This window comes from Pteropus vampyrus, unplaced genomic scaffold, assembly GCF_000151845.1.
Source record: "Pteropus vampyrus isolate Shadow unplaced genomic scaffold, Pvam_2.0 Scaffold301, whole genome shotgun sequence".
Classification (NCBI taxonomy): Eukaryota; Metazoa; Chordata; class Mammalia; order Chiroptera; family Pteropodidae; genus Pteropus; species Pteropus vampyrus.
Window position 1 is genome coordinate 1,836,698 of NW_011889082.1, and position 14,837 is coordinate 1,851,534.

Genomic DNA, 14,837 nt, shown 5'->3' on the forward strand with positions numbered 1-14,837 from the left:
TAACTCTTTGCTAATAGGAGTCAGGCTCTTTGAAGAAATGGTTGGTTACATATCTAGGACAGGAAATATAAGAGATAAGTCTGGAATATCTTATCTTCGTGGAAAGTAAGAGAGTTAAGAAAGATTACTGTGGTTATGTCAAAAGATACAGGATCCAGTTTAAAGAGATTACATTTTTCAAAAATAGAACAATTTTAGCAAGAAAATAGACTGCTATGATTGAAAAAGATCACATATGGTAAATAGCCAAGAATTGTTAAGGATACAAACCAAACCAAACCAAACTAAAAACCTCATTGCTTACCTTGAGAGGGAGCTAGGAGATAAAATCATTATTCTGAGTACTGATAAAGAAAAAAATCATATGTTTGTTGTGTTCTTCCTGTGCAAACCTTATTTCAAAGTAACCAGATACTTAATGAGAGGAATTTCTTTATAGAGGTCTTCTAATAAAGAAAGAATGTATAACAGAATTAGACTACCGAAGTTTGCACTCTTTATTAATTGAAACAATATCTGTAGAAAATGATCATCATTGGCTACTAAAATGTTCAGGTAACATTATAGGGAACATTATAATAAATGGATCCACTGACCCCACTGATTAACATTGCAGAAAGAGAGACAAACAGTTGTTATATAGCAACTGATACGATGAAGTAGGAGGGTACAGAGTTTTTTAAAACCTGTTCAAGGCTGCCGATTTAACTTCCAGTTTCTAGAACATACAGGAGATAAAGGGGCTTATTAAAGAACATCTCAGGGATGCTATCAGCCAAATCTAGAATTCCAGAAATGCTACAAGATAAATGATCCAGTTTCTTCAATAAGTAATAGTCAAGAAATAGAAAGGATGGGAAATTGTTAAAGATTCAAATAGAAAAATAGGAAATATCACCGAAATGTAATGTGTAGACCTTGTTTAGACCTTGATTTGAACAAATCAACTTTAAAAAGACTTCGGAATAATCAGAAAACTTTGAACAATGGCTAGATTTTAGGTGATATTAAGAAAATGTTAATATTTTATATGTGATATTGTGTTCATGTTAAAAATAGTTCTTATCTCTCAGAAATAAAATGAAATATTTACCAGTTAAATGATATAATCTCTCCACTTGCTTTCGACTCTTGTATGGAGTTGAAAGGAGAGGTTTGGTGACAATTATTTATCTGGGATGATGAATCTATGAGGGAGGTGTATTATAGTAGTTATTCTGCATTTGAGTGTTTGAAATTTTCCATCATGAATTTAACTAAAAATAAATTTAGCTTATTATTCAGAAGAGAATATCATAAATTATCAATATAAATGAGGACCTTTCAGAATTTTCACCCTAAACATTTGAAGTGAGTATATACATACATACCTGCAGGAATGTTATGGAATTTATTTAGTATAATTGCTACAGTTTCTTTTGACCCAACACGCGTTTATGTTGAAGAATCTTAAGAATCACATCATAAGCCACTCTCACATTTATCAGTACCCTAGAGAAATCTTTGAGGCAAATCTAACGCTGTGTATTCTTTCTTATCTACTGCTCACCAAGGTCCTAATATTTATTTTTCAGGTACAGCAGGTGCAGACTGTGCAACAGGTACAACATGTCTATCCAGCTCAGGTGCAGTATGTGGAAGGAAGCGATACTGTGTATACCAATGGAGCAATGTAAGTTTATGTTTGGAAGTCTTTTTAACTCTCCCTACTGAGGCCAGAGATCTACTTGATCAGTTTCCATATATCCAGTCCAACTATGCTCTCTCTGCTATATGTCAGCTTGTAAGATTTTCTCCAATAAGGCTTTTTATACTTGCACCACACAGTGCTAGTGATTTGCACAATGGAGAAGAGGAATATATATATAATTGGACTTTGTGTGTATGTATGGATATACATATACATATATTTATATATATACACACACAAAATCCAAATATAATGAAAAAGCTGTGGAAATTCTTGATTAATTAAGGACGCACTTCAGTTGTTTCTTGCATAGTTCAAAGGAATATTTCCAGGAATTTTTTTAATGATTTTTATTTGAAAGAGGAAAACGTATTTGAAATGTGATTATCTAATTTCTACAACACTAGACTACCAGGAGTAAGTTTTTAAAAATTACTCTTCTGTACAAATAAACTATTTGAAATTCAAGTACAAAAAACATCTAAAATAAAAAGCATTGTCAGACAGGTGCACCATGCCAGTGCTTTTGCTCAGGACCCAACTGCAGCCCTTCTGTGTGTGCACCACTCTCTGAGATCTTTCACTATTATTATGCACATAGCCCTTACAGTCTGGTCCTTAGAAAAGCCAGGCTTACAAACCACTGTTGAATACTGAGGATTCTATTGTTAATGTGGATGTTTGATTTGTATTTTAAATATCAAAGATTATTAAATAAAAATAATGTTTGCTTTATAAAAAACAACAACAACAACAACTCCTTCATTCACCTCTTCTCTTCTTGCTGTCTGGAACACACACACACATAATGTATTATATATACACAAATTAATGAACAAATATATACACACATATAATGTATCATACATATATATGCAGAGGCTTTCCGAGAAACCCCCTGCTCCCTTTTGCTTTCATCTCATTGACCATAACTGTATCACCTAGTACTTTTTAGCTTCCCAGGAATCTGGGAATTTGACTTTGTAGCTTTCATGTCTGTATGCTAGAAAGCAGCAAGGGAAAAGGGCAGTTGGAATGTGTGTTGGGAGAGTTAACCCTACAGTATCTATTACAGTCATTTATCATTGGTCCAGGGTAGGGTGGAGAGATGATTAGTCTGTGACTTTATGAAAGTTACAGACTAGTAATCTCTCCACCCTACCCTTTTATCTACAAAACGGATATAGTTAGCTTATCAAAAGTGTTTTTGCATAACATCAGGGAAATAAAACATTAGGGTACTATAATTGTATACTATGCTTGCTTATTTATTTATTTATTCATTCATTCATTCATTCATTCATTTATTACATTTTTCTCTCCTATTTATGACTCTAAATTCTGTGTTATTATTGCCTCGTGCATTTTAAAACTATTCCACCACTGACCTTAGGGTCTTCCACATAATAGATAAATGTGTGATCAATGGATCAATGCATTCACAAAACCTTAGAAAAACAGCATCTCTAAAGTTGACTCTCTATAATTACATGGCCCATTTAAGTGCAGAAGTGATTCAAAGAAAATATCTCATGCCAACATGTATTTTCTATGGCCCATTAGCTCAGTTAGTTATGACTAATGAGATCTAGGTCATGAGTTCATTTTCCACAAAGTCCAATTAGCTTTGATCTGGTCTGTATGGGCCCAGATTGTATCTTAACTCCAGCCAATTATGTCATAAATGTGTACCCTTGGTCAAGAAAAAGAAGTTGTATCTTTAAAAACCTTTCATTATTATCAAGTATAATTTTTGACTAGAGATTCTGTAGCATCATTTTCATATTTACTAAAGAAATATTGGATTGCCGTGAGTCATACTCAAAATTTTAGTAGCTAGAGGATTGGGAATTTTTTTCTCAAATATAATCAAAATAAATTTTGTCATCATAAGCCATTCCATTTTTTTCTGTAATTTTGTAGTGCTGACCTTTGACTATGTACAATTTTTGTCTCTAATGCTCATTTTAGGTTTTTTATACTCTCTTTTTTTATTTGATACACTTACATGTGTGTTAAGAACACTCTTAAGAAAGAGTATTCTGTATTCTTCTATTCCATTGCACTAAATTAATAGCCAGCTAGTGTTTGATTGCTGACTTGCATCATAGTCAGATTCCCACTACTATGTCGTAAATGGTTTTTGCTGATGATACTCCCAGATGATAGGGATGCCGATGTTTATCATGAACATTCAAGCACCCAATACCTGGCCCTACAACCTGTGTGCATGCTTAGTAAGTACTTGTTCACTGATGCTCCCATCACTGGCATCCTCATGCCAAGTAGCCGTAATGCGGGGGGTCTCCCTTAAGAGGTGATGATAACCCTCACAGAGATATGTTATCACTTATGAAAATGTGTAATCATTAAAATTTGATGATTCTAAAGTGTTTACTTTGGCTCTTGCTGTGAATATGGACATTTATTGCCAACATAACAGGCTTAACAATGTGAGTTACTGAGTGAGCATATATTTAAATTTAACAATTGAGAATGCTTTACAGTACTGGGAGTTGGAGTAGAATACCTCTTTACCCAAGGGAGAAAGTAACTTAATTCACTTTTGCTCCTGTTTATTTTATCATAGTCTCTCTAGTCACCCAGGCTATACTATCTGTATATTTCTTTGCAATAATTTTTCCAAGAATATTTTTTTCAGAGGCTGGATCATAGCCTTATCCATTTCTACAGATCTTATAATTTATGATCTCTAATCATTTAGAGATATATTTCTAAATGAGAAATATTTCTTACCGAGGAGAGTCCAGTTCAATTAACATTTCTTAATGTAGCTAAGAAGTCAGTTTTTTTAATAAAACAATATTTTTCTTTCCCCTACTTCTTTTTTTGGACTTCTTCTTTCCCCCACTCACTCCTCTGTCATGTTAGTCAAAGTAGAAATAAAGACAGCACACTATGTCATGTCAAATTAAGAAATCTTTTTAAAAAATCTTTTTAAGTGATTTTCTTTTATCAACTATTTTTTGAAGCTTATCCCAGTTGAAAGATGATCAATGTTTTAAAATTCCCATTGCATGGATAGCTTTTATAATAAGACTTGACCAGTAGAAAGCCTTCTCATATCTTCTTGTTTAGATTAAAGATTTCTCATGAACCCCAAGAAAGAGTTTATCAAAGTGTATTTCATAAAATTTTAGTCTGTAAAAGAGTTCTGTGGTTACACAAGCAAGGAAATTCTGCATGAAGGCCCTTCTTTTGGGGACTCTAAATTCCTATTATTAATCTTTTAAAGGCTATGAGTAGTCCTATAGGAAAGATGTACAGTGTTCTAAAAACTGAACCACAGAACTCTTTTATCTGAATAATATCTAATAATATCACATGGTATTCTTTGGGAGGTATATTATTAATATATTGACATTGGATAGGTTTATTCAAAATCCATGAGCATGTGTACAGGACTCATATTTTTTAAATAGTCATTACTTAAAGATCATATAGTTAATGCATTTTCTGAAGCCATCCAGTTGTTTTTTCTGTACACTTTAAAAATTATTAATAGGCAACCTTGAAAGAGATACCCTTCAAGTTCCTTTTTCGTCTTTTAGTGAAATAGTGAGTTTCAGGATTTGCAGATAAAACTATGCTTTCTTATTATTAAAATGCTCTCTTTTTAGAAGAAATAGTCATAGAATTCCTATAACTGAGATGGAGAGGATGCTTTCTTCATTTACGTTTCTACCGATATTAATATTGGTGTAGGATCTGGTTTGTCAGATGGATTTTAGGAATTGTATGACTGGTTACTTAGGAAGCTCTTGAAGAGAGAACTGCCGTTTTGTTGAAAAGAGCACCAGTGTCTCTTTACAATTAGAGAGGGCCCATTTCATTAATCTATAACGGTTTTCATCTCTCCCCAAATGGAAGACTTTAAATATGGCTTCTTAGAATGTCAGTTAGGAAGGTCGTGGATATCATTTATTCCAATTCTTCTTTATGGAGAGCAAACTGAGGCAGGGATGCAAGAATTTGCCTGGTTACTTAGTGTCTAGAGTTCATATTTCCTGACCCTCAACATGTTCTTTTCAGTAATCTGCAGGTTGTGGTCTTCTGATCCTGAATTATTTATGTAGTTAGAGAAGGATTGACCAGTTACCAAAAAAAATTTTTTAGTAAATTTTATACATTATATTATATTATTGTGTATATTATTGTTGATAGATAATATACTAGTGACTTTTTATGACTCTTTAAGAGCCTTTTGTTATTCATATGACTATATTTTCATGTTTTTAAAAAATTCCATGTATACCTTTCTATTAAATTTATTTTGTGAATATAGGATAGTCTTTGGATATTCATGAAATATATGGAAAAATCCACGTTTAAAAGTTTTTCAACATCAAATGTTTTAGTTAAATAGCTTTTAACTAAAAGCTGTCTATATACCTTTTTATTATTTTCCCTTAGTAGAATTAAATGATGCACATTAAGGGCAATTTGTTCTGTGATATTTTCATATTCTGTACCTTGACATCCAGAACAGTTCTACAAGATAACACTTGTTTTTTCTCCTCCTTCTCTCCTTCCTTCTTTTTAAGAAAGGAGGAAATAAAAGAAGTTCACATATGCTTTTCTAGGTTTAGAACTTCAGAGATACATGTTCAAGTATCATTTCTCCCACTGACTACGATATAACCTTAGGCAATAACATATTTACACCTGGATTTCCTAATCTGGAAAATGGGAATTAATAGTTAATAGCATTACATAATAACCAGGTCTTGTATTGTCTGAAAAAGTGTATTTACTTTTAGTATAGTTACTCTTATAAAACTAACTGCAGACGTAAAACATGATAAAAATCTCTGCTTGGACAAAGATTCGAAAGCTTAGAGTGAGAAACCTTTGTTGTGGAGTATATATTTGAAGAGTTTGGGAATCACGATGTTGCGTCTCATGGAGACTAAAGTCTTGAGGATGTGAGTATAATCCCCCAGCTATATACAGTCTAAGGCTGTTTCACGAAGGCTAAGCTTTGGAATGACCAGAAGGTTCTAAAGAGAACAGTACTAACAAATCTTAGTCTGGCCCTCAGAAAGAGTCAGAGTAACAGAGTTGCCTCCCAGGAAATGCTCCAAGGCCTCAAACTGTTAGTTTGGCAGTGTGCCTGACTTTGGGTATGGAGTATACCACCTGTTTGTCTGGACTTAGTACCGTGTTTGGCCTCAACAACATACATACATACTTTAGCTACTTTCATCCATTTTGAAAGTTCCACTGGCTAGTATATCCATTCTAACAAGTGCCTGATTTCTCTGTTTCTTTATATAGTAAAACCTCCCAGGATTGACCACATGTTCTTCGGCCTCTTTCAAACTGGCTTTCTTTGCTTTTCGAAGAAATTTCTCCCATGAGGGTCATTAGTAATCTCCAGTTGTTAAATATAACAGACATTCCTCTAGATTAAATTTTCTTAATCTCTGTCAACCAGCCAGCTACTCTATACTTGAGGCAGTATGTTCTTTTGGCTTTTTTGACTATATATTCTTCTCTTTTCTTCCTATCTTATTGGATCCTTCTCAGTCAAATTATTGGCCAAATAATTTTTCTGTGGCTTAAACTCCCTGTACTGTTCTCTAACAGAAACCACATTTCTTCCACAATACTCATGGCTACGTGTTATTCTCGTGACTATATTTTTAACTTATCTAAGAGTTGTCTTTCCCTCACTAGAAGGTAAGTTTAATGTAGGCACATACCTTGTTTGTTTGCTCCCATTCTCTTTCTTATATCTAGAACAGTTGTGTATGATACGTGCTCAACCTATGTTTGTTGAATGAATTAAATAAAAAATAGCACTTAATAACAGCTGAGACAGGAGCCGGCTACTTAATTTTAAATACACAGGGAAAAATGAATGGAACTGAACTGAGATGCTGCTAACCATAGTGTTAACTCTGCTTTTCTTTTTTGATTTTTTTTTTTCCCCCAGTACAAAACTTTTCTGGGGCTTAGGACATGTATATGCTTGCTCAGTTTTACTTTTTCTTTTTTTTTCAAGTATGTGGTACAGTACTATTAACTGTAGTCACAATGCTATACATTAGAACCCCAGAACTTATTCATCTGATCGCCTGAAGTTTGTACCCTTTGTCAACATTCCCCCAATATTCCCACTCCCCTGCCCTTTGTAACCACCATTCTATTCTGTTTATATGAGTTTGATTTTTTTATATATAACATATAAATGGGATCATACAGTACTTGTTTTTCTCTGTCTGACTTATTTCACTTAGCATAATGCCTTCAAGGTTCATCCATGTTGTTGCAAATGACTTAATAACGTTTCATTGATATGCCACATTTTCTTTATCCATTCATCTTTTGATGGACATTTAGGTCATTTCCATGTCTTACCTATTGTGAATAATGCTTCAGTGAGTGTGGGGGTGCAGAAGATATCTCTTTGAGATACTAATTTTATACCTTCAGATATATACCCAGAAGTGGAGTTGCTGGCTCCAAGAATACACAATGAGGAAAGGATAGTCTCTTTGATACATGGTATTGGGAAAACTGGATTATCCACATATCCACATATCCAAAAAATGAAATTGGACCCCCTATCTCATACCACTCACCAAAAAATAACTCAAAATAGATTAAAGATTTAAATATAAGACCTGAAATTGTAAAACTCCTGGAAGAAAACATAGGGAGTAAGCTCCTTGACGGTCTTGGCAATTATTATTTTTTTAAATATGATACCAGAAGCACAGGTAACAATAAAATAAACAAGTGGGACTACATCAAACTAAAAAGCTTGTGCATAGCACAGGAAACAATCAACAAAATGAAAAGGCAACCTATGAAATGTAAGAAAATATTTGCAAATCATGTCATGTATTTGAAAGGGGTTAATATCCAAAAATATATTAGGAACTCATACAACTCAATACCAAAAAAGCAAATAATCTGATTTAAAACAGACAAAGGACCTAAATAGACATTTTTTCAAAGAAGACATACAGATGACATACAAGTACATGAAAAAGTGGTCAACATCACTAATCATCAGGGACATGCAAATCAAAACCACAGTGAGATATCACCTCACACCTGTTGAGATGGCCATTATCAAAAAGATAAGAGAAGGAATAAGTGTTGGTGAGGATCTGAAGAAAAAGGAACCCTTGTGCACTGCTGGTGATAATGTAAATCGGCGCATCCACTATGGAAAACAGTATGGAAATTCTTCAAAAAAATTAAAAATAGAATTACTTTATGATCCAGCTCAGTTTTTCTTAATTGCAAACTTAGACCAGTGACTCTGAATCAAAATCTTTTATGATCCATTACTGCCAAAGTGGATTTAAGTTCATATCTACTTCCCTGACTTCCGTTGTCAAGGAAAATGACATGTGTACGTACTTATTCAGTGCACCTTTTTGGTATGCTTCAAAAACTATTATAGCAATGAAAGCTTTGATAATGTTGTTATGAATAGCTGCCCCAGAATATAAAACTGAAATAAACTAAAGGAACTAATAGTTGTGAGATAGCATTTTTTTTCCTCCATTCCTGTGAAAGTAGAGCTTCGCATTTCTTTTGTATCCTCCAGTACAGTGGTTTTCAAAGTGTGTTTGTTTATACCAGCAGCATTGACATCACCTGAGAACTTGTTAGAAATGCTCTCCTTTGGTTCCTAGCCTGTTCTACTGAATCATGAACTTTGGAGGTGAGGCTAGCGATTAACTGTGTATAAATTATATTTTGGACAGCATTTAGCATATATTTAACATTGACAAGTGGAGAACATAGGGTACCAGGGAAGGACTTAGAGGACTGGAAGAAGATGATTAAAGAACTGAGAAACAAGGCATAGAGTAAAGATTAAGGAACTGGGATTTTTTAGAAAAATAAGACTGAGGGAAGACTTAATAATTACATTCAAGTATATGAAGGATTATTAGAGATGATGTCCAGATATTAGACATAGTAGACATTAGTTGAATGATCTACTTTTCTAAACATATCTGCTGCTCTAGTCAAGGAAGTTTATAATACCACATGTATTTTCTGTCTTCAGTCTGATTTAGAGTATTGAAGAGAAGATCTATTTAGAATCTCAAGTAAGTAAGTAGTGTTTGCTTGATTAAGGCAGGGTTCTTGGTTTCAAGCAGCAGAAACCAACTCTTGATGTATTTAAGCAAAACAATGATTTTATTGGAAGATATTTGTGATTCAAGGAATTTCCAGTAAGTCTGAAGAATCAAGCTGATAAAAGACAGGTATAAGCAGCATTAGGCAGCAACCAGACCATAGACAGAACCATACCACAGAAGTAAGTAGTCCAGTAAGGGCACCACACCACTACAGCTATCCTAAACCCTGTCCACCATTGCTACCACTGGAAACTCATAATCACTCTAAAAGAGGGATAATAATTCCTAACCTGTGTGATTTACTTAATATAAATTAAGTTAGATAATATATCCCCCATCTCAAACAAAACAAAACAAAACAAAACAGTTCTTCCTAGTTCCCAAATTCTCCTAGTTTCCTCATGTGCTCTCAGACTTTTTGAAAATATTTTAAAAGTTGTTCAATCAGGCTGCTTTGAATGACTTATTTCCTCAGTCTAGTCCAATCAGATAGATATTGTTATCACTACATGTAAACACCTTTCGATAAGATCACCTCCTATCATATCTAGTGAACATGTACCAGTATCATCTCATGTGACCCATCTGTAGTACTCTCTTTTGCCATGGTTTTCCATTATCCCTCTGGCCTCAGACCTCTGTTCAGGTTATTTATCTAACTAGAACATTTCCCTGCCTCCCCCTACCCATTGCCTCTTTATTCCTATTTCAGTTTACAACAAACTCCAAACCTATTGCCATAATCCATAACAATGTCTTCCAAGCTTTTTAAACTATCATCCACACTGAGAAAGTTAGATGTTCATTTTATACATTTTGTAGATGTTCATTTTACACATGCACATACAAGCATGCACACACAAACATGCCATCTATGTATATGATAGAAAAAAAGTTTCTCAAAACAATTAGGTATAATATGCTCTGATCTCTCTTTCTATTCTCTCTTTTTTTAATGCTGTTATGACCAATTAAATTTGTGGATCATGATCCACAGTTTAAAAATTTTCTTTATACTGCTTGAATATTTAGTTTTTACCCACTTTTTAAACCTCATTTCTTTTTAATATCCTTCTCATTCATTATAGCCAGCCATTCTAGACTTCTAATTTCTTCCTAAATATCAGGATCTTTTCTGTGATGTGGCTTTCGTACGTGCTATACTCTCTTCCCAATGTATTTTTCTTCCTGTTTTCCATAGGGCTGACTGCTTTTCATCGTTTAATTTCAACTTAGATATCTCTTCTTTAGGGGTAACATCCCTTAACTAACCTATCTAATATGACCCTCTCATTTATTATACTTAAACATTCTATTTTTCTCTTTCATGGAACTTAACATTTCTAATTATCTTATTTCCTTTCTTATTTTTGACCACCTACTCTATGTTATGTAGCCCTTATGACAATAAAGGTTATGTCTTGTTTTGTTCCTTTTATTCTAGATGACAGAATAAATGTTCAGTAAATATTTGTTAAAAGAATGAGCATAAAGTATCCTGAAAACAATAAAACATTGTAAGACATTATAATGTAATATGCAATGTAAGGTTTTATAATGACCAACATTACTATATTCTACATAATAAATTTTATGGTATAAAATTTTCAAGATAAATTATTTCCTTAATTTGCTGTTTTAATACCATTGCTTGATTTTAGTTGACTAGATTATTGGTGCATGGATATTCAAGGCCTGGTAAAATACAAAACACATAATTTAGAGATATTATGTACCTGGAATTGTGTAGTTAAAGAAAACAGAAAAATTGGTTATAGCTCAGGTAAATTGACATAATCATCCTAGTGAATAAGCAAGCAGAGAATATTCAGAGTCACGCTTAGCCAAGGTATATGCTGAGGCATGATGAGGCGCAAACAGCACTAATTTACTGAATTCAATGGATCAGAGTCTTGACGTTTACATAGAATTTCATAATAGAGTCAGTTCTGAAGAAGCTTCTGTCAGCAGTATGCCCATGTCCTATGTGTTTACATTCGTTACAGTGTACATATGCAGAACAATGGAAAGATTTCTGCTATAGAAATAATATGACATTATTTTCATAACAGTCTGTGGTAATCAATAAAGAACAAACAAAAGGAACACTGCAGCATCTTTCAAATGTGCACAGAATTGCTTGGGAATTTAGCTGTTTCACGAATGTACAGCCCAGAAATAGCTGCTTTCAATCTGATATGCCAAATATTGAATTATTTTCTCAAATATATGTCTTAGAAATTTTGGGGGAAAATAATGTGCAAGCAATAACTCATATGTATTCATTATACAATGTGAAAGATAAGCTAATCTGAGGTATCAGAATTAAAGATTTATTATTTCTAGTACCTAAGAAAATTGCTTGTTTTTGCCATTGGTACTTTTCCCCCCAACCCCCCTCCACCCATAAATTCTTCAGTATTTATTCAGAATCTTAGAGCATTTAGATTTGGAAAAGACCTTTAGGAGTTATCTGTGCACAACTCTGGCCCTGGCTCCAGACAGTGCTCCAACAAATAAGTTAATGCTTATCTTCCTATCTTTAAAGAACAGTGACTAAGAATATTATGGTCTACTTCTATTACCCAATCCAGTGTTTAAAATCTCTGTTTCTCATGACAAGTGTACATTATTTGTCAGAGATAAATTCAGAAATATTCCGTGACACCCGATTTCCTAATAAAATTGTCTCCTCCCCCCACCCCACCCCGCAAATTGCCAGTCTTTACCCCAGTACATTTTTATGCAGTAGCCAAGCCTTCTCCTCAGTCCTGTGTGTCGTGAGGATATTTCTGGGTTAGACATACTCTGTAGTAATTTTTACCCTTCTCTTGCTCTTTGCTCATTTCTAGCTCATGAACCATCTCCACCTAGGGGGAAGTATGAAAATCAAAGTAGGCTGCATTTTGCTGCCATATTTTCACACTGACTTGAGGGCTATAGATATAAATTTTATGTATCTATGATGCATTTGTTTGTATTACTAATGTTCACTGAAAGGTAATTATATAAAGGAGACATGTCCAAGAGATGGAGTGATCTATATTCCTTGGAATGTTTCTCTTGTGGTAGAGTAGCAACTTCTACGATCATAGGACTTAAAAATTCCAAACGTGTGATGATAAGTATCCTCCAAAATAGTCCCACCTTTTCTCCCTCTTTTTTTACCATTACAGGTATATCTGCAGATCTCATTTTGGGTAAGAAGGGAGAATAGTGTGCGGCCAGTAAACAGTGAGCTAAAGTGTAAGAAAATCCCAAATAGCAACAGAAAGTTTTTGTAAGGCCCCTGTACTACCTGTGAGGGCTAGTCTTCAGTAGTTATTCACAAATATCATTGACATACATAAAAAGTTAAGTTATTTTTATGTGACAAAATAGTTGAGAGTACGGACTAAGTGCAGATTCAAAATCCATTTTTTACCAGCTGTGTGCTTGGACAAAGCTATTTAACTTATTCACCTTGTCTGTGAAGTAGGAAATATAATAATACCTATCTCATAGCGTTGAAATGAAGATTAAATGAGTTAATACCTAAAACACATAGAATAGTGCCTGTTGCATAGTGAATGGTCACTATATTAGCTATCATTTGTTATTGTTATATGTTTTATTTGTGAAATCAACTTGTTACTAGGGAACAGGCTTAAGAAGTTTGGTAGGACTGTGAAAATGAAAGCTAGCACCATGTCTTGCATCTGTCAAAGTATTTATTGTCCTATATTTATTTGTATACCTTATTTGGCTATACTTAAACACCAACCTCAGATTGTGTTATTTTAAGCATAGTCAAATAGGGTCACTTATGTTCAGTGGACATAAATTCAAATCATCTCTTTTCTCTTTTTACCTAAATTTGAAATCAGCATGACTGTTTTATTTTATCAAATAAATATAAATAAATAATATAATAATAAATATATAAATATATATAATATATAAAATATATATAAATATATATAATTTATGTATAAGGAAATATGTAAATAAGATTTTCAATTAGGAAATATAGCAATGATTAGAACAATTGTATATGTATTTTAAATGGCATTTTTCTCTCTGTAAAAAATGTTCTTCATGAGGTTGTTTCTGCCATCACTGTATACTAAAACTTATACCTGGATCTGTAATGGATGTTTCTGGAATGCATTAACTCTAGCCAATGTGGAATACTTTCAGAGTACTATTATTATTTTACTAAAATTTATATTATAAATTATAAGTGTAATCTGTAATGGGTTCATATGACCTATTTGAAGTGATACAGGCAAACGTTTGAATAAGGTAGCGTAATTCTCATATTTTAACAAAACAGAAAGGATTTATGTTTTAGAAATTTATGAACCTGGCTATTATATCAGATCACATTTTTTATCTGTTGACTAGTATGCCCACAGTGTACCGGCAATTGTGTTAAATGTTGAACGTACAGATGAGAATAAAACAATTTAATAGGTATACAAAGACCTGAGGAAATTAACAATGAGTATCTTGAGAGTTATATTTCAGATGTGCACAGGGTGTTAGGAAAGTAGAAAGAACAAAACATTACAGCCCTATGAAGAGTGGCCACAGAAGATAAGAGGTGCAGAAAAATAATTGAGATAAGGTGATGCTTTAGCTGAGAATTTATGAATGATAAAGACAAGGAAGAGAATTAAAGAAAAATGTAAAGGTGGAGGAAACCATATGCAACAAAGCAAGGAGGCAAGAGAAAATGGCACTTTGTGGGGCCAGCAAAATGGTCAGTGTGATGTGAGTGAAAAAGCATTTGAGGATATGGTGACTACCAAGTCTGGAGATTATGTAGGCAACAGCCCTGCTGGTTCTTGTAAGGTCAGTCAAAGGTTCTGAATTCCTTCTGAAGACAAGAGAGAATCATGGAAAAGTTTTTAAGAAAAGTTTTATTTTCGCATTGGCGGGTTAGAAAAATTCGCCTGGCAGCACAATCGAAAACAGATTGGAAGAGAGCCCAATTAGAGGAAGGAAAGACAATTAGAAGGCAGTTATAAAGG

At 33.6% G+C, this 14,837-nt stretch overlaps 1 protein-coding gene across 7 annotated transcripts in view; it reads left to right on the plus strand.

The window, feature by feature from the left end:
- The window catches only part of RFX3 (regulatory factor X3), a 254,136-nt gene that overhangs the window by 145,711 nt on the left and 93,588 nt on the right, over nt 1-14,837 (plus strand). For all 7 annotated transcript variants that reach the window (XM_023521268.1, XM_023521263.1, XM_011376666.2 and 4 more), the window contains one exon: nt 1,575-1,672. In XM_023521268.1, the coding sequence (XP_023377036.1) occupies nt 1,575-1,672 (98 nt within the window). The remainder of the gene's footprint in view (nt 1-1,574; nt 1,673-14,837) is intronic.